This window comes from Trachypithecus francoisi, unplaced genomic scaffold (assembly GCF_009764315.1).
Source record: "Trachypithecus francoisi isolate TF-2019V2 unplaced genomic scaffold, Tfra_2.0 Lachesis_group11, whole genome shotgun sequence".
NCBI lineage: Eukaryota > Metazoa > Chordata > Mammalia > Primates > Cercopithecidae > Trachypithecus > Trachypithecus francoisi.
Genome location: NW_022681456.1, coordinates 125,943,556 through 125,964,765, shown reverse-complemented (window position 1 = coordinate 125,964,765; position 21,210 = coordinate 125,943,556). Strand labels below are relative to the sequence as shown.

Here is a 21,210-nt window from a genome sequence, read left to right as displayed (position 1 = left end):
CGAATGAAAGAATGCCAGCAATCAGACCGGGTGCGGTGGCTCAAGCCTGTAATCCCAGCACTTTGGGAGGCCGAGACGGGCGGATCACAAGGTCAGCAGATCGAGACCATCCTGGCTAACACGGTGAAACCCCCTCTCTACTAAAAAATACAAAAAACTAGCCTGGCGAGGTGGCGGGCGCCTGTAGTCCCAGCTATTCGGGAGGCTGAGGCAGGAGAATGGCGGGAACCCGGGAGGCGGAGCTTGCAGTGAGCTGAGATCCGGCCACTGCACTCCAGCCTGGGCGGCAGAGCGAGACTCCGTCTCAAAAAAAAAAAGAAAGAAAGAATGCCAGCAATCTTGTCAAAGCCACAGCGTCACTTTCCAAAGACCAAATCCTGTCCCTGTGTCCTTTGCCTGTGTCCAGCTCCCTTCAAACACAATGTGCTCTCCTCCCACCCCTGAAGTCTCACAAGTAGGATGTCAGAGGAGAGTCCACATGAGCAGACAAGAACGCCACTGGAGTCATAGTGGGCACTCTCGGTAGGTAAATAAAGAATTCGGTTTCTTGTCGTGTCTTATTTTAGTCCAACGCTATGTTTAAATTATAGTATATAGTGATTACATATATACTCCTTCAGAGGGGGAAAAAAAACTATAAATTTGTTTGGGAATAAGATCCAATGATAAGGGGAAGTCAAAGAAACATTCCCTCCCCTCAATGACATACAGGAGGATGGACACAAATAAAGATTAGATTCAGAGGCCTCCTCATCTCAGCCCCAGCTGCTGCTTCATAAACCCAAGAAGGAGGTGCCTGTGGCTGTGCCCCACCTGGTATCCTTCAGCAGCACGCAGCCGGAAGGATGCTGTGCAGGTGTGACCCTAACCCCTCCGTTCTAGATGCACTCCCAACCCAGATTCAGCTAGGTAGAAAACAGGAAACGACCTCATCTTGGAACAGGTCCCTGAGACAGATGATGACCTCCCTCACGCTAGGGGAGAGGCTGTACCACCCCTCCTCATCCACAGAGGCCTTACCGCACATCCAGGAGAGAGGCCGTACCACCCCTCCTCATCCACAGAGACGTTACCGCACGTCCAGGAGACGTACCACCCCTCCTCATCCACAGAGGCCTTACCGCACGTGAAGTTGGGTCTGCACTCGCCAGGGTTGGTCAGCGTGGGCTGGAGGCCACCTTCACAGTGAGGCACTGGGGGCAGGTCACAGCTCTCCGGATCACACACTGAAGGCCAGAAAGAGAGATATCCATGCAGAGTTCAGCAAGGTTACTCTTTTATTACCTGTGAGTGGGACACTACATTCCTATTCATGCAGACTTCCACTGCTTTAGGTAAGTGATGATAATGGGGACAGAGATTACATGGGTTAGGATGGATGGATGGATGGACAGACAGATCAATCAATCCAAGTCATACTGATTATTCTTATGATCCATTAGGGCTTCCACATCTCAGCCAAGTCAACTTGGATCCTCTAGACCTGTTTCCCCTTCTGGAAGGTGGGATACTCTACCTTATAGGATCAGTCTGAGGATTTCACAAAATAGTAAAGGCTAGGTGCCTGGCACATTGTAGGAGCATAGTAATGTCTATAAAACGAGGGGCTTGAAATAAATGATCCCTCTAGTTCTCTCTATTGCCAATATTCTAAGACCTCCTTTACATTCATTGTTCTCAAGCCACATCTCCCTCCCTTATGGGACTTCTATTTATTTCTGATCAATTTCATGAGTATGAACAAGTTTCCCCAATTACATGATTTTCTTTTAGTTGCTTGGACTGCCCCCGATCTATCTGCTCTCCCTTCAAGATTTGCATCACTGCAAATTGTACACGCCTGTGCTTTAGGTCTTCATCCATATAAGCAACAAACACACTGGACAGGACAAGGACAAAGGCACTAATGATTTCCTGCCATGCTAACCATAATTCCATCAGCTCTGAATTCACCGAGCCCACTATTCACAGAGTAGCCTGCACGGCTAGCATGAAAACCTCTAGCAAATAACCTGCTCAACTCAAGGTGCCCAGTATGTGGTCTTCTCTGTATCTAGCGGCCTCAAAATCTTACTGAAAAGGAAAATGGGCTGCTTTGGCATGATTTTTTCTTCAGTGTATCTCTGCAGTCCCCAGCAATCACCCCATTCTTGTCAGCAATCACCCCATTAATCCTGTCAAACCTATGTTTAGTAATTTACAGAAAATTCCTCTAGGAAGCCAATCCTGTTCTCCAGAGGTAACCCTTTCCACTTTTTTGGAATATCTAGTCAGTCCTTGCCCACCTCCTTTCATACACCCTGTTCCTGGGAACAGAGCCACCTTTCAGCACCCTCAACATGGCACCCCCTGGGGCTGGGGTTGGGCCCTGGAGACATCCCCCGGTGGGACACATACCGCACTCATACTCGGGGCAGCACTGGTCTGCATTCTGGCGGAGGCGGGCCACTTCACATAGGCCGCAGGTGGGAGCTGAAGGAGAGGAGCGGCCACAAAAGTCAGAGAAATGAGTAGTGGGACAGCCTCGGAGGAATTTGAAATGTTCTTGCTCACTGAAAACTAGTATGAGTTCTGTATAGTCATCCCACAAGGATCCAGGCCATGGGACCTCTGAGAGATGAGTGTCCCCATGTTCCTGTTGACACCCTCACATTTACCCTCCAGGGGACTCTAAGTCTGAGCGTTGCTGGGGACTGGAGGCAAGGGTTAATCTGAGTGTCGAACCCAGATGCAGAATGGGGCTTCCAGGCCCAGCGACGGGAAATGCAGGCTGGGCAAGGAAGCTCACCCACTCCAGGACTCCAGGTGCCAGTGTTTGAGTTTGCTCTGCCAGGGGTGAAGATGGGTCGCTGGGGGGCCTTGCAGGGGCCCTTGTTCCTCCATGAAGGCACCAGGGAGGGGAGGACTCTCACCTTTGGCCGTGGGGCAGGGCTGCATTGTGCAGTTGGCCTTCCGCCCGCTGAGGCATGTGCAGATCTGACAGGGCTGGTGGTCCGGGACCCAGGCTTCCAAGAACTGAGGGGAAAGCGAGGTTCAGAGAGGGCACAGGACATTCTAGGTACAAAGCCCAGAGTTCACAGAGGTCAGCTCTCCCTGCCTCCGGCGAGGGCCAGTCCCTGAGCCAGCCCTCTGACAGCCTCACAGACGAACAAAACCAGGTTGAAAGGAGGTTGTGAGGTTCCAATGGCTTTCAGAAAGGTGGTCGCCACAGTGCTTTGTAAACTAAAACGTAGAAACTTTCACTACACCCTTCTCTGTTGGCAATGCTAAAACCAAGCAAGGAAAGAAAATGAGAGTTCTTGGATCGCACCTGCTAGTCATTTCTCAAGCCAAAGGAGAAATTGGGATGTTGCTTGGGGGGGAAAAAAAAGCCGTTTCTTTCTGAAATTGACTTCAGACAATAGCAAGAGCTGTGGGGAGGACAGCAAAACTCTTGAAAGCATCACATTCTTGATGCCCGCAGTGACTTCAGAGGCCTGAGTGCGGCTCTCTGCTTTTTAAAATGAGACACGGCCCAGGGCAGAGAGCAGCCTCCTCAAAGTTACACACAGCCCCCAGCACAAGGCTTTGAAGTCAGGAACTCCCAAACTCTAATACGGGCTGCGTTCCGCTGTGCCCAGTTTCCTCACCTGTAAAATGAGGGTACTCAAGCCTGCCTTGCAGGACTGTTGTAAGGAGTGAGAAACTGTGATTAGCACAGGGTACACAGCAAAGAGCTCCACTAATAAGAAGCAGAGCCAGGACTCAGTCTCCCTCTGGATTCAGCCATGAAGTTACATTTAAACTTAAAATTAAATTCAAGCGAAATTGCCCCTGAAGAAACACATTCTTATCCAGCAGCTCAAAGGACTCTAAGAAGTTCCCAGGTCAAGAAGGTCTTACTTATTACTTCCACGGTAGGCAATCAGTCAGCTAAGAAGGAGGATCAAAGACCCCCAAGTAAGGTCCCCTTCCCCCAAAGTGCCCTGCCCTCCCTCAGGATTAACCCCTCTGGTCCTGCCCTTGACACCTTTCACTCGCTCAATAAATGATAGCAGCTAACATTCAAATGCCACCTGCTATGTGCCACTGTGTTGAGAGCTTTATTTAAATCACTCATGTAATCCTCACTGCAATCCTATGATGAGGATATTTTTTACCATTGCCCTCACTTTTCCAATGAGAAAGCTAAGGCACTCGCTAGGTGTGCACAGGAACAGTGACAGAGTGAGGCTTTGAATCCAAATCCATGGTTTGTTTCTTTGTTTATGCTTTAGTTTTTGTTTGTTTAGAGACAGAGTATCACTCTCTCTTGCCTAGACTGGAGTGCAATGGCATGATCTCGGCTCACTGCAACTTCTGCCTCCCGAGTTTAAGCGATTCTCCTGCCTCAGCCTCCCAAGTAGCTGGGACTATAGGCATGCGTCACCACACCCAGCTCATTTTTGTATTTTAGTAGAGATGGGATTTCACCATGTTGGCCAGGCTGGATCTCAAATTCCTGACCTCAAGTGATCTACCTGCCTCAGCCTCCCAAAGTGCTGGGATTACAGGTGTGAGCCACCTCGCCAGGCCCAAATCCATGGTCTTAAACCACCATGCTCTGCTGCCTCCCACAAATAACTAATAATAAATATGTTCAAGATATTTTTCTAAGATTTTTACATTTATTTACTTTATTTTTCTAATAATAAATAACCCTACCAGGTAAGTAGTATAATCTATATTTACAAATAATGAAACTGAGGCACCAAGAAGTTAAGAAATTTGATCAAATGGCACATCCAGGCTTTGAACCTAGCATTCTGGCCCAAGACACCACAGGCCTAGTCTCTTGCACTACAACTGCTTCTCATCAATAGACACAGTGCCCGTCGTGGGCAGGTCTGAACACACCGTCCGAGCCCTTGAATGGCTGACAGTCAATGTGAGGAAATAAGACTCATTGGTGAAAATCTGAATGAGAAAAATAAATTGTGACACACACATCATGGAATACTACCTAGCAACAAGGAGGAGAAAACTATCAATACACACAGCAGCATGGACGAATCCCAAAAGCGTTATCCTGAGCGAAGGAGGCCAGGCAGAAAAGAAGTGCGTAGGCATGTTTCCAAAATTCCAGAAAATGTCAACGAATCCATAGTGACAGAAAGCAGTCCAGTAGCTGTCTAGGGTTGAGAGATATATTTAAAAGGGCATAAGCTAACTTTTGGGGGATGGAAATTCATTGTCTTGGTTATGTCAATGGTTTTATAGGTGTGTACATATGGCAAAACCTATCGAATTGTACGCTTTAAATATGTGCTGTTTGTGGCATGTAAATTATACCTCAGTAAAGCTGTTTGTAAAAATAAAAAATCAAAGAGCAGTAAGAGTGCAAAAGGACAGTCCACTAAGACTGGGCGCTGCAGAGAGTCTCACGGGGCACACCTATGAAGCACGGGAAGACCTGGGCAAAGGGGAAAGGAGGAGGAATTCCAGGTAGGAAACAGCTGACAAAGGCACAGACGAAGGAACGCTCCTGCAGCGCCTGGCATCATGGGGGAGGCAGGTGGCTGAAGATGACAGAAGAGGTCCTATGTGCCCACTGCAGGAACGTGCCTTACCTCGGCAGGCAGGTGCAGGCCCGGAGGCATAAGCAGGACCCTGCCTCACAGAGAAGAGCTAGATGAAGACAACCCTGGCGACGGTGTGCAGGATGGAAAAGGGAAGGACTAGGAATAGAAAACCAGAAAAGACACAGTGGCTGCCACTCCAGCGGGGAAGGTGCAGGGAGGGGCCCGGGGCGCTGGCCTCGGAGGGCTGGGGCAGGGGGTCGGATTGGCAGACATGAGGGGGATGAGGAAGGAGAGGATCATGTTCTGTATATGTTTCAGTGTTCTTTTTTCTCTCCTTTTAAACATAGACCTCAGATATTTAAACTCAAGAATAAATCCCACAATTTGCCTACTATCCTGAGAATGGGTAGCACACAACAGATGACCCAAAGCAGGTGTCTGTCCTCCTTTGCCAGGGATTGTCATTTCCCAGGAAGCTTAAGACCCACCCAAGGCAGGGGAAAGAAGAGAAATTAAAAATTTAAAAAACATGCTAAGGTTAAGCTTCTAAAAGCAAGTGTAGCGGCTCTCCAGGCCTGGCCAGGCTATGCGGCAATGCGGCCGGCAGATGGTGCTGCTGCACAACCCCAGGCCAACTGCAGGCAGGCCTGTTGCCATCGCCAGGTTCCAGGGCCCGGCGTGAATACCACCAGGCCATGACAGGTATGAGAGCCAGCAGGAGTTAACGTCTGAATCAAGGTGACAAAAGAGCGGCCTGCAGAGAATACGGTGGGGAAAACCGACATTTTCAAGGCACAAGGTCAAAGGAGGACGCAAGCAATTCATCATGCACCACCCACCACCAGCCAATTTGATGAGGGATGCAAATGAAATGCAAACACTGAGCCCAGCTAGGGACAGCAGAGACTAAGGGAGAGGGAAGGAGGCTTCTGGGCCATGGACATGGTTCCTGCTAAGCTTGTGCCTGCCGGTATAGCACCCACCACCACCAGCAGCTCCCCTGAGCCAAGGACAGCCAGTGCAGGTTCTTGGTCCCTTCTGAGCCTGCTGCAAAGGCTTACCTCTTTAGACACTGTTTTGTAAAATAAACAAGATCTATGGAAACTAGTGAATATTTTGCTCTTCTGAAATTACTACAATAGTTTTATACCCTAGTTTATTCCCTGAATAAAAGGTTTTCTGGGCTTCATTTTTCAGTTTAAAAAAAAAAGTTTATTTAACGGAAATGTTCTTCGTACTAGGTTCTTATTCTTTCTCTGCTTTGAAAGTCAAAGTTGAAAATGCACATGGCTGGATATGATGTTCGTTTTCATCCATTTAAACTATATTTTCTGAAATCACTAAAAGTGGCTGTGTTCTTTTCAAAGTTTTCAATTAACCAATTTTATTTCACCTGACTTTAAAATACATTTATAAGACAGTTTCTACATCCGAAATATTTGGATGGACCCTTTACACAACTGGAATACATATTCTAATGTGTTAGACGGAAGATGAGGCGGGCAGTGAAACGGGAAAATAGGGCCGGAGAGGAGAAGCAAAGGGCAGGAGTTTGGAGACACTAAGATAAAGTTCACAAGCCTCCTTCTCTCAGGACCTTGCAGACATTTGACACTCATGCAGCCAGAAACGCTGCAAACTTGAGCTCACTTCTCATCACAGAACACCAAGGAAAAGATCATTTCTGTCTCCTTCTGAGAGCGAGCATTTTGCCACTACTAGTAAAACCAGTCTGAAATTACCACAGGTTGCTAGCCACATATGTAAATTGGTCAACATCATTCAAGCCCTGCAGGAGCTCAGGAGCTATACAAATCAGGAAGAGAAGTGTAAGGTTTTGTCAGCTCATTTAGGGAACATCACAGAACAGGCAATTACTTAACTTGGCAGGTTGAAATACGGCAGTAGAGTAGGACTTTAGCTCATCTATTCCACAGTGAGGACAGATTGGATCCACTAGGATAAAGCCCAACAACTAAACTAGAGCACATGAGATCACTGTAAGTGACTACAAGTAATGGCCCCAATGGATACCCATGTCCCAGTGAACACGACTCAGCCCAGAGTTCTGCTCACAGTTCCAATGAGGTCAATGGCAGGGCTAGGACACTATGACTGATGCTATGAACATAAATCCCAGCTTTCTCACCTCATGGCATGGAGCCTCAGTCTTATCCATTCAATAGGATGTGCAATTATGACCCTACACAACTTCGGGGAGAATCATATAAAATGGTCCCTATCCTGGCTTACAACATCAGGGACAGAATAGTGTAGTTACTGAAATGTTGTTTTCGTTATTCTGCAGGCTGGTTAGCTACATTTACCATGAGTTCTCCTATTCGTGGTTGAACATAGTGGTAAGTCACTCTACTCGGTCCACTTAGCAAGAATGGTCCTCCCTGGCGATGAAGACGTTAGGTCTTAAGTGCAGCCCATGATCACAGAACACATTCTCCTTTCCTAGAAGCCAAATATGCTTCTACCTCTACCATGGTCTGTAGTATCACTGGGGCCAAGGGTACAGGACAGGGCCACTGCACACATTCACATGTGCACGTTCACATGTGCACAGACACACGCTGCCCCAGATCCTACAAATATACACAGAGTCAACTTTGAAGAGAGATGACAGCCATTTTAGGCCAAGACAGAGGAGTTTGGTAAATATCCTTTCAAAATATATTCAATACCTCCTAAAGAGCTTAAAAAAAAAAAATTGATGACTCAATGACTCACAAGCAAATCAGCCCAATAAAGATGCAGCAAAAGGGCCATTCCATATTGTGGAAAGAGCCAGATCTTTGGTGTCACAGAGAGCTTCAAATTCTGAGACCAACTCCATTACTTATAAATTGTGTCCACAGGCAACTTGCTAAGCTCTTTAGGTCTTAGTTTCTTCATAGGATTTTTGTATTTATGAGTGATACAGGATACACTAGTGTACTCTGTGGAATCCCAGTCCCAAGGAATACATACACACACATACACACACACACACACACACACACACACACACACTCTCCATGATCAAGTAAGTTTGAGAAACAAAAACTCTCTTAAATATCTGCAAGGTACAGTAGCATCTTAAAAACTCTAAAAGAGTTCTGCAATAAAGAAACCTGTTTAACTATGATTAGCTAGTGTTCTTTAAACTCACTTGACCACAAGTAACTGTTAATACACCTTTGAAAAACACTGAGATAATGAACGTATTGTGTTTAGCACAATCAAGGTACACAATCTCTCTTAACAATGGCAGACATTATCACACAAAATATTCTTTTCCCTTTCCCTCCTGGGTTCCTATATCATTCTGCTTAAATGACTACAATAATAAAGACAATAGTAATCACAGTAACAGTAATAATGTGGTAAGAACACTTGGATATTTAATCTCTCAGATAATAAATGACAGATACAGGATTTGAACCAAGAGCTATCTGAACGCAGAGCCATTACACAATACTGCCTCCCTGTCCCTAATGATCCCCATAAAGAGTCAACCCTGCTGCCACAGTTGGAAGAGGCCAATCTTTGGCGAACACTTCTCCCTTTTGACCCAAGAGGGAAGCAGCCCCATGGGAGGTGAAAGGCCCAAGCTCCTACCTGGTGCTGGACTCCATCCTCACCAATGCACTGAGTGCAGGCCTCTTCAGGGACACAGCTGCCTTCCAACATGACTTTATTTGGAGGACAGAAACAGCCTTCCGAGGGATGGTCCCCACAGGAGCTCACGTTGCCATCGCAGTGCCGGGGACAGCCACGCTCACAGGGGTTGTAGACCAGGGATGGTGGGCATGACATAGCTGTAGACAGAGAAGGAAGTCACTCACAAAGGCCCTCACCAGCCAGAGTGAAACGGGCACAGCTGATTCAACATGGTTAATCATCAGACACACTTGCCAGGGCAGAGATGGCTATTTTCCACCCATCTTCATCCTCCCCATCTTCCATAGAAACAGAACTTTAGGCTGGACATATGACCATCAGAATGAGGACTATATTTCCCAACCTTTCTTGCAGCTAAGTGCAGTGAACTGTAAGAGAAAGTATAGTATCCCATGGCAGCCTCCAGGGGTCCATTTTAAAAAAACAGCTATGCATGCTCCTTGCCCCTCTTTCCTCCTTCCCTCAGCTTCCTGCTTGGAGCATGAATGTGATGGCTAGAGCTCCATCTTAGACCATGAAGAAAAAGACCACACCTAACTGAAGACAGAGCAAAGAGATAGAATCCAGTTTGAGGCCCAGAATCAGCTGGAGCCACTGCCTCCAATCAGCTATACAACAGAAAATTTTAATTCTCTGCTACTTGCAGCCAAATCTAGTCCTACCAAATGATGCGAACTTGTATGGTTTTGTGGTCCTTTTTTGAATACAGATGTATTTTAAGCTTCAAAAGCATCTGTAAATTAGGAATCCACATCTATGAAGAACGGCCTTGGGAAAGAAGCTACAAGGTGATTCACTTCCCTCGTTCTGATTTGCTCAACAACTTCCTCACATTCTCAAGGCACCAAGGCAGGCAGGAGATGGAGGCAGTTTCCAAGGATTTGGAGCACCAAAGATTTCCCTCTGTGTGCACAGTAAATAACCAGGAGGTACACAAAGAAATCAGTACGCAGAGAAAGTGCTTCCAGTAACTTAGAAACTAACATTTGCCGCTTGATTTGCAGGCTGATTGGGAGGAGGCAGTATCATCCACATGGCCTCAGAAAGTCAGAAGCCAAAGGAACCTACAGGTTATCCAGGCCAACTATGTCATTCTAGGATGCAGACACTGAGGGCCAGAAAGACTAAGAGAACAGTCCATCCACCAGCTGAGCTGGGACTAGGATGCCCAAGTCCTCCAGACCCAGCTCAGAGCTGCTGACAGTTCTATGATGATAAACTCTGAGGCTCCAACGTGCATGTACATACTGATTTCCCTCAAAAAAAAAAATAGTTGACGATTATATTTGACAACTGAGGATTTCAAGTTCAGTCTTCTTTTCACTCCAGCACCCCGAGGGACAGGAGCCATATCCGATTCACTTCAGTTTCCCCTGTACTTTAAATAAATGCCAAGTCCAGGTAGGGAAGCTGACCTTGGGGAGGGGCTTTGTGCACTAGCAATCCTGCAGTGTTTATAATTAAGGAGATTCTTGGCAACCAAATGATTCTACTCACACTTCAAAATCCTGCTCAGGCGTGGACTACACTTTAAGCTTGGTGGAATTTCAAATTCAATGTGACTGGTTACACAGCACTTTACAGATGCCTATATGTGTCTAACACATTAAAATTGCATTTGTCTGAATTGTAGAAATACTAATGGAAAGGATCAGGCATTAATTTACATAAAAAGTCTACATGCAGAGTGTGTGTGTATATATACACATATACATATATACACACCTATACATACACATATATACACATATACATACACATACATATATATGTATCTCTCTTCGATCTTACTTGATCCTAACTGGAATCCCAGGTCATACGAAATACAGGGATTTTCAGCCTTATTAGCCAGATAAAGAATCTGGGGCACAGAGAGGCTGCGCAAGCCCAGTTAGTTGGTCTCCAGGATTTTTAGAGGTAACTTGGAGAGACTCACCACAGAAATCAGGTGTCCTCCAGTCAACGCAGACCCCATTGGTCCGACAGAGGTGGGCATACGAGGCGATCACCTCACACACTTGCTCCCGGTGGCAACTGTCCTGCTGGCAGATGGCATAGAATGTGGCTGGAGCCAGGACCTTGTGGCATTCAGCAAACAGTGCTGAGAGGAGGACCTGGCACTGGGAGCTGTTGGGGACAAGACACTGCTCTTCCAGAATGGGCCGGCATGTCTGCCCTGGCCGCTGCACAGTCCATTCCTGAACAAGTGCTTTCCAGTCTGTGGTGACTGTACCATCCCTCAGCATGAAGTCATTGGCTCCATTCTCATCACAGATCCCTACAGAAACAAACCAAATGAAAAGATAAACTGAGAGGCCCTAGGTACAAAAACATTGATGTCAGAGACGGGCCTTTCTTCATCCTCACCAGAATCTGACCCTTGCTACTAAGACCCTGAAATATCAGCATCCAAGAGCCTCAGAGTAGAGCAAGTAAGGTTTACAAACGTATAGCAGGAGGAAAAGAGGAGTTGAGAAAATGTTCTTACCACAGAGACCATACGTCTTTGAAGCAAAAGTCTTGGGGCTGAGTTGCAGTTGGAACTCATTGTTTTGAGGAGTGAACGTGAAGATGTGGCCAAGATGGTTGAATCTGATCTCATGCATGATGGCACCATAAACGTTGACTTCCATGTTCCCACCCACATAAGGAACAGAGACCAGTCTCCCATTCACCGTCACCTGCACAAAGAAGAAAGAGCTCATTGGTAGTCCCAGCAATGAGGAATCCTACAACTTCACCCTTGGGATTTTAGTGAAGTTACTGAGAGTCCCTGCACGTTCATCACACTCAACCGCAACACTACGCACGAACGTTGATATCTCTCAGCAGCTCTTCTAAGATAAAGAAGAACTTAACTAGAAAACAGAGCTTGACTTTGCGGAGCTTGACCAGAAGACAGACTGTTAAATACTGTACGGGTGGCCATGCACCAAGAACCTGAAAGCCTAGAGATAGGAACCTTGAGTGTATGCGACTCAAGAGGGAAGGGCAATGCCTTTAAGACAGGCTGGGAAAGTCGCCTTATTGCCAACTCGTCAGAGCAGCATCTCCAGGAGCATCCAGTAGCCGTGTCCAGCCCTTTGAATGCAAGGATGTTTTTGCTTCTCTGTGTGGTGGATATCACGAAAAATATGCACGAAACTTTTTTTAGCTCATCAGCTGTCGTTGTGTTAACGCATTTTATGTGTGGCCCAGGACAATTCTTCTTCCAGTGTGGCCCAGGGAAGCCAAAAGATTGGACACCAGTGTCTTAATGGGACCACTTTAAGTCTTTTGTTTGTGCATGTGTGCCACTAGAAGCTCTTTCTTGGGCAGCCCCCACCATACATCATATCAAACACATTAAAATGTACTCACATTCCGTGATGAATATAATTTTGCTATAAAATTTTTGGAAGGATTTTTTATCATCTTGATTTTTTAATTTTTGGCTATGAGTTACTTGATATATGACTAGCTAAGATTTTTCTGCAATTATTGTTCAAATTCAGGAATTCTTGCAAAGTGAGAAAATCTAGCCTACAAGTTGTTTTCACACAATGAAATATTTATGATCTCTACACGAATAAGAAGTTGGCGTAATGTAACCTTTTGTGAGCATTTAATCATATATATATAAAATATATATATAATATATATATATATATATATATATTTTATATATATATATATCTCAGTTTTGCAGTTTTCAAATTTTGGAGGCCAGCGCTTTATGTAGGCCTTAAATATTTTCAAAGGACCTAATTTAGGCCCTAAATGTTTCCCTTGGAAAGCTTACAGGGTTTAGGCATTGGACTCATAATACCTCCCGGGTAAACAATCCTGATGCCAATTCCAATTCTCTACCAGTGCCAGAAACTGGCACTAAATTCACAATTTTATGCTATCTAAAAGTGATTCCGTCTTGCAAATCTGAGCCCAGAACAACATGAAATCAGGCCAAGACAAGGGGATGGCAATAAACCCCTCTAAGAAAGTGGTACTCCTCTCCTCTAGTTAAGCAGGAGGCAGAGCTCCTAACAAGAGCACCAACTAAAACCAGCTGCCACCTGGTCCATGTGGTTTCCCTGACACTCTATTGCCTTGCCATGGGATCCACAGAAAGTACTTCTCACCTCCATGTCACTGTGCAGCTCGACAGAGAGGGCACTGTGCTTCACCTCGATGGATTTCATGCAGCCCTGCCTTGATGCAGGGCTGCAGGCACCATTATGGAGAATCACCTCCAGGTCCTGCTCCTTGTTTTGAAATAGGACGTAAGAACAGCTGCCAGTCAGCTTGAAATTCTGCCCATCAAAGGTCACGATGTGCCGAGTGGAGCTGCCTGTGCACACGCCTGGACGGGGAGAAGCAGAGGATGGATGTGACATTATCCAAACTCCCATGCCTACTACATGCAGACAGGCAGGTGTGACCAAGTTGCACACAGATAAATATAGTAGAGACCAGAACACACCCTTTGAGGTCATATAGACCAATTTCTTCCTTTTTTACTAATTAGGAAACGGAGGCTCTGAGAGGTAGAGAGGTTTAGGTAAGTAACACTTGGCTATTAAATGTTTTCCTGGAGAATGTTACATAAAATGTGGCAAATTATAGAACCACACTTCTAAAAAATGTAAATGTACAGTGTGAATAATCCATTCTACAGAGATGCCTTGGCCCAGAAAACAAAGTTAAGTTCCAGGGGTGTTATGACTTGTTGAAATTAAGAAAAGCTAAGCAAGCTATGAGCTCATGATCTCATTAAAAAAAATTCACCTAAACACACGTGTCCTTTCAACTGCCAAGTGACTAAGGCAATGATACAAGTGACCATGTTGACTTAGTCCCTTAAGAGATTGCACAGGAGAAATATTTCCAGAGCCAAAAAAAAAAAAAAAAAAATAGTTGGGTCTCAATGCTCCCTCATTTGACCCTGAGTCATTCACATAAGTGGCAAATTCTCAAGGTTCCTATTAAAACATTATTGGTGAATACTAATCATTTTGCACCTACATAAGATGACTTGGTAAAAATCCTCACATTGAAAGCACCACCGCCATAAATGATTTGAAAGCTAACCTTGGACCTAAATAAAGTTGGAGATAAGCTTTCCAGACAAACCATGACCACATCTACAACGGCAGCTGAATACATGCCCAAGAGCTGAGACACAGATTCGGTGGAGTAGGGAGGTCCCACTAATGTCCCTCACTCATAACCAAGCCTGAGCCAACCTCTCCCTATGGGGGTGACTGGCAAGCAGCACATCCACTGACAAATGATGGGTCTGGAAGCACCATCAGAGCTAAGCAGCCTCCCCAGAAGTTCTACTCAAAATCCCCTATGTCCTTGAACAGTCAGTCATTTCCAAGTGATAGTACTGAATGCTACTGGCTTACTAACATCCATGCTGCAAGTGATCCTGAACAAGCAGCTGTTGATACTGTCACATCAAGGAGTCAGCCCAACTGCCATAAGGATGAAATAAATCACAAGGCAAACAAACGGTTTTAGCTCATATAAGGCAAGTTAGTGAGAATGGCTCTGCCCACCCTAAGATGAACTGTGACTGTGTAATGGGTACTTTACAGCCATAGAAACTAGGGGTTGGCTTCTGTTTCACTTGCTTGCACTGTGACCTTGGATCAGTTACTTAACTTCACTGATCCTCTCCTAGCTCCTCTGCATAATAGGCCTATAATCGATACCTTTTAGTATTATTGTGAGAATTAGTTGCAATATAGATGAAATGCCTACCTAATAGTGCATGACTCACATGTGCATGTTTAACAAACAGATCTCCAAATCTTCACAAATAAGCAACAAAATAAATTCAATAGCTTGTAAATTGCTGTGTTGTAGGTATATTAAAACTTGAGGTCCTTCCATCTCCAGAATACCAAATTACCTCCCAACAAACCATCACATTATACTCCAGTTTAGTGATTAGTTTTAATGAACCATATATATAAGCACATTCAAATGTTCAGGACATAGAGAAAGTTAGGCCGAACCAATTGAAAATTAATACATTAGAGTTATATAATAAAATGTTAATGCAGTTATAAAATATTATCACAGAGTAAAGTATATCACTCATAAATATCTCCTGAAATCATTTTATCTCATCTCTCTCCTTTTCTTCAACATCTTCTTACCCATTATCTTTCCAAGTGACAATACAAATATTTGTGATTGAATATTATATTAAAACTTTTGGCTGACTGTCAAAATGTAATGATGTCAGATACTAAAGTGAATTGTTAGCAAAATGTCAAATGTTCAAAAAGACATCCAGGTAGCCAAAGTGGGCCCTAATACTCCAGCTATTAATATTGTCAAGTCAAGGAGCCAGCTCCAATGGTCATGAGAATAAAATAAACCACAAGGCAAAGAAATATGTAGGGAGATATACATCCTCTGAACACAATGCAGAAAAGTAAGAACAAATTAAATTACTATGAAAAAAAGCATGCCTTCAGCATAACTAGAAACCAAGAAAATACCTACACTTTATTTATTTATTTGTTTGTTTATTTTTATTTATTTATTTTCTCCGAGAGGAGTTTCACTCTGTCACCCAGGCTGGAGTGCAATGGCGCGATCTCGGCTCACTGCAACCTCCGCCTCCCCAGGTTCAAGCGATTCTCCCGCCTCAGCCTGCCAAGTAGCTGGAATTACAGGCATGCGCCACCATGCCTGGCTAACTTTTGTATTTTTAGTAGAGATGGGGTTTCACCATGTTGGCCAGGCTGGTGTCGAACTCCTGACCTCGTGATCAGCCTGACCTGGCCTCTCAAAGTGCTGGGCTTACAGGCGTGAGCCACTGCACCTGGCCAAAAATACCCAATCTTTAAAATAGCTGTAAGTAAAGTAAAAAATAAAAAACACCAAATCTCACCCAGCAAAAATCTCTCATGCCCTAGCTGTTAGCCTTTGTCATGAGCAAGGACAATCCAAGGAAAACTGAAGAGAGAAGAAGAGAGTGGGCAGCAAGCCTAAAATTTCTATATAATCACCACCACCATCAGAAAGAAAAGCCCATCCTAAGGGCAAAAATATTTTAAAGTATCCTGACAGACCAGAGCAGGTGCTAAAAACACACATAATAGTGACAACCTGAAAAGCATAGTTTCGAAGGGGCTGGGAGCAAAAAGAAATGGAAAGGTACTTGGAAAGTGACTGGAGACATAAAAATAAAGCCAATGGGAAAGTCAGGGTCCAGAAAAATCTGAAAAATCAGAAGCTACGCAACCATTCAGTATCTACATGTACACACACACACCACGAAGGAAATGACTTTTCTATACTGATAGAAGGGAGGGTCACTGAACCAGAAATCTTGTAAAACCCAAAATTCACAAAATGAACAGAAGATTAAGCAAGTATATAAAAGTTTCTTTAAAAGATCAGAAAATGAGACCCAACACTCCTCATCTAATGAAAATTCCACAAAGGAAAAAACAAAAAACAAAATGCTATGACATAGAAAAAACCTATGAGACAATACTCAAACTAAATTAAATACACTCGAACATCTGAAAAAATGAAAACCACCTTGAATCAGAATTTCAAAAACTAAGAAGAGAAATGAACAAAGACAAGAATAAAAATAGAACTTAGTGAACTTAGTGGGGTGGGTAATAAAAGTGCAAAGTCAACTTTGAAATAAAGACTAAATTATAAGGACGCAAGGAAGATGACATCAAAATAAAAATTTAATAAAGAGCATCAGAGAAAAGCAAAAAAAAAATCAAGAGAATGAAAATGAGTTAATGAAGGAAGTATAAAGGTCAAAGAGACACTAATGAAAATGTAAGACAGGAGGAAAAATGGAGTCTTAAAAGAGAAAACAAAACAACGAAACAGAACTAACACTTAAAGAATGTAACTCACGAAAACATTCTAGAAATCAAAAAAGAACAAAATCTATGTATGGGAGTCATGAGCCAGATGTCTGGGAAAAGTAATCCCAAACAGTCAACTCTGAGACATATTACAGGACACTATCAGACTTCAAACATAAAGAAAAAATTTTCCAGGCCTTCAGAAAAACAGATCAAATGTACAAGGACGAAAGAATTATATTGGTATCAGAATTGTTCAAAAGCAATATGCAAAGCAAGGCAACAATGGAGCAGCATTTTTCAGGAATTTAGTGAAAGAAAGTGTGAATCAAGAATTCTGGGCCGGGCGCGGTGGCTCAAGCCTGTAATCCCAGCACTTTGGGAGGCCGAGACGGGCGGATCACGAGGTCAGGAGATCGAGACCATCCTGGCTAACACGGTGAAACCCCGTCTCTACTAAAAAAATACAAAAAATTAGCCGGGCGAGATGGCGGGCGCCTGTAGTCCCAGCTACTCGGGAGGCTGAGGCGAGAGAATGGCGTAAACCCGGGAGGCGGAGCTTGCAGTGAGCTGAGATCCGGCCACTGCACTCCAGCCTGGGCGACAGAGCAAGACTTCGTCTCAACAAAAAAAAAAAAAAAAAAAAAAAATAAGAATTCTGTATTCGGCCAAGGTGCCTTCTAGCATCAGTACTATAGAAAAACAGTTTTAAATACATAGGAATTAATGGAATTCTGTACCCATAAGCCCTTCTTAAGAAATCTACTAGAGGGCCGGGTGCAGTGGCTCACGCCTGTAATCCCAGTACTTTGGGAGGCCGGGGCGGGCAGATCACAAGGTCAGGAGATGGAGACCATCCTGGCTAATATGGTGCAACCCCGTCTGTACTAAAAAAAAAAAAAAAAATACAAAAATTTAACCAGGTGTGGTGGCAGGCACCCGTAGTCGCAGCTATTCAGGAGGCTGAGATAGGAGAATGGCATGAACCGGGGAGGTGGAGCTTGCAGTGAGCAGAGATCATGCCACTGCACTCCAACCTGGGCGACATAGCAAGACTCTGTCTCAAAAAAGAGAAAAAAGAAATCTACTAGAGAATGTTTCCTCCAACTAAGAGATGACTAGGAAATGTTATCAAAACAACTAAAGTGAGCATTTTTATTTATATAGTCATAGATTTAAAACTAAAAAAAAAGGAAGAATGGAAGACCAATGTGCAAATGTTATATGCTGTGACAAAGTAGAAATAATGGAACTCGACAATGGGAGGAGAGGGGAGGGAATAAGAAAACTTAGAACAACCTCATTGATTGTTGTATAGCCATAGGGAGAAGTTGAATGCTATTAAAAACGGGCAAACTGATAAATGAATGATTAGATTTAAAAATATGGGCCTGAAGACATTTTAGAAAGGTATAACTTCCTAGGTAATGACAGGAACAAAAGCATAAACCTTCCTAGACACCAAATACTTGACATATCACCACATTTATAAATGAAAAAATAAATAACAATTATAAAATATGATGATGAAGGAAGATCAAACACAAGATGGCAATAAGTGAGAATGGGCTTAACCTGTCTACTAAAACGAAAAGGTTTCAATTCAGCTCAAACGCAAGACCCAACTATATGCTATATAACTAAACTTCAGAAAGGCTAAAGTAAAGGGACAGGCAAACGGTATCAAACAATAAGAAAACAGGGATGCAGATTCTGGTATCAGACAAAGTAAAATTCTGGCCAAAAAAAAGCTTAAATGTGACTAATAAGAGCATTCTGAACAGTGTAATTCACAATGAAGCCACAACAGCTGTGAATACGCACCAGACAACACAGCAACCATCTTCATAGAGCAAAAACTATCGGAGAAGCAAGGAGACACTGGTAGACAAACTAGTAACAGGATACTTTTACACTTCCCTTTCAGAACCAGATAGATAAAATGGGGGAAAGGTAAGTAAGACTATAGAAGACATAAACATTAAAATCAAAATATGTAATTCTCATGGAGCAGGGGCAGGAAGAGAGCAAGGGATCTCAAACTCTACACCCTGATAATACAGAATACACTTCACAAAAATTGATCATGTATTGGATCACGAAGAAAATAACAGTAAATTCCACAAAGTAGAACTATTACAAATACTCTTGTTAGAGTATAGTAAGATTAAGAACTTTTTAATTATTGTTTAAAAAGATCTTTACACTTGGAAATTTTTTTAATTTATGATATAAATCCTGGGTAAAGGGGGCAATAAAAACCAATAGTACAGAATTTTTTTTAAAAATAATGATAATAAATATACTGCATATCAGACTCACTGGGATACATATAAAGTGGTCCTAGGAAAATTCCTAACAGTAAACATTCCTGTCAATAAAAACAAAACAATTAAAATGAATGAAATTCCCAGTTCCAATTAAATAGAAAAGCACAAAAGGTAAACAAAAAGAAAATTCAAGGAAAGAAATCATAAAATAGCAAGAATAAAAGCAGAAATCAATAAGGCAGAGAATATAAAAACAATGAACATAATTAATAAATTGAAATCCTGATTTTTAAAAAAATCCAGAAAGACAAATCATGAGTTAATTTGATCAAGAAAAAAGATAATAGACATGTATATAAATTAAGAAATGACAAAGGAAAATCATTATTTAAACAGAATTTTTAATATTATAAAAGATTACTGTGAAAATTTTACTTGTACCCTAGAAGATATATGAACAAAAAATAAAATTTTAATTAAAAAAAAGACTACTTTGAAGACCTCTATAGAATAAATGTGAAAATCTAGATGAAATGGATACATTTCTAGGAAAATGGAGATTAAAAAAATTAATTCCTGTAGAAAAAAGACAAATCTTAAGCATACCAATTTACATGGAAGAATTAGACTAAGTTAGTAGGAATTAAATAAAGTTACTCCACCAAAAAAAATAAATAAATAAAAAACAAAATACCAACCCCAAATGATTTCACAAGGAAATTTTCCTAAACTTCCAAAGATCTGATAGTCCTGAAGCTCCATAAATTGTTCCACAGTACTGAAAATTAGAGAAAACGTCTCAAAGCTATTAATGAAACCAGTTTTAACACCGATATCTAAACCAGATCAAGACAGTATTCCCCCCGCCACAAAAAAAAAAAAAAAAAAAAAAACAGGGTGGGAGACAGGGAGAAGATGGTGGAGTAAAAAACATCAAAAATCTGTCTCCCCACCTAGACAACAACAGCATTGGCAGAATCTGCCTCATGTAGTAAATCAACAGAAAGATGGTAGACTTACTAAAGAAAGACTTTAAAACAACTGTCTCAATTATCAAAGAGCTAAAAGAAGACGTAGACAAAATCAAGAAAATGATGAACAGAATGGACATTTCAATAAAGAAATTGAAATCATAAAAAGGAACCCAAAAAGTTCTGGATATTATTGTAATCTTAGTTTGTGACTTCACTTTTTGTTTTCTACATGATTTAAGAGAATAATGGCCGGGCGCGGTGGCTCAAGCCTGTAATCCTAGCACTTTGGGAGGCCGAGACGGGCGGATCACGAGGTCAGGAGATCGAGACCATCCTGACTAACACGGTGAAACCCCGTCTCTACTAAAAACTACAAAAAACTAGCCGGGCGAGGTGGCGGGCGCCTGTAGTCCCAGCTACTCGGGAGGCTGAGGCAGGAGAATGGCGTGAACCCGGGAGGCGGAGCTTGCAGTGAGCTGAGATCCGGCCACAGCACTCCAGCCTGGGTGACAGCGCGAGACTCCGTCTCAAAAAAAAAAAAAAAAAAGAGAATAATGCATTAAAATATATATATATGTCTATGTTTTTGAAAGCACAACGTATAAAGATGTGATTTTATGACATCAATAACTGAAAGTGTGTGGGGATACAGCTGCATAAGAGCAGAGTTTTGTCTGTTACCGAAGTTGAGCTGGTATAAATTCAAAGTACAGCGTTATAACTTTAGGATGTTAAATGTAATCCCCATGGTAACCATAAAGAAAATAGCTATAGAATACACAGAAAAGAAAGGAAAAGGGAGTTAAATGTTTCACTACAAAAAAAAAAAAAACCAACCAAACACAAAGGATGACAACATGGATGAACCTTGAAGACATTATGCTAAGCGGAATAAGCCAGTCCCAATAGGAAAAATGTG

The 21,210-nt window shown here is 42.9% G+C and overlaps 1 protein-coding gene across 1 annotated transcript in view; it reads right to left on the bottom strand.

Annotated features, from left to right (window-relative positions):
• Window positions 1-21,210, bottom strand: part of VWF (von Willebrand factor) — a 176,814-nt gene that overhangs the window by 34,690 nt on the left and 120,914 nt on the right. Inside the window, exons 35-41 of the mRNA XM_033223122.1 lie at window positions 13,331-13,551; window positions 11,701-11,893; window positions 11,149-11,490; window positions 9,150-9,349; window positions 2,913-3,015; window positions 2,398-2,472; window positions 1,122-1,226 (exon numbers count right to left, since the gene is read on the bottom strand). Of these exons, the coding sequence (XP_033079013.1) occupies window positions 1,122-1,226; window positions 2,398-2,472; window positions 2,913-3,015; window positions 9,150-9,349; window positions 11,149-11,490; window positions 11,701-11,893; window positions 13,331-13,551 (1,239 nt within the window). The remainder of the gene's footprint in view (window positions 1-1,121; window positions 1,227-2,397; window positions 2,473-2,912; window positions 3,016-9,149; window positions 9,350-11,148; window positions 11,491-11,700; window positions 11,894-13,330; window positions 13,552-21,210) is intronic.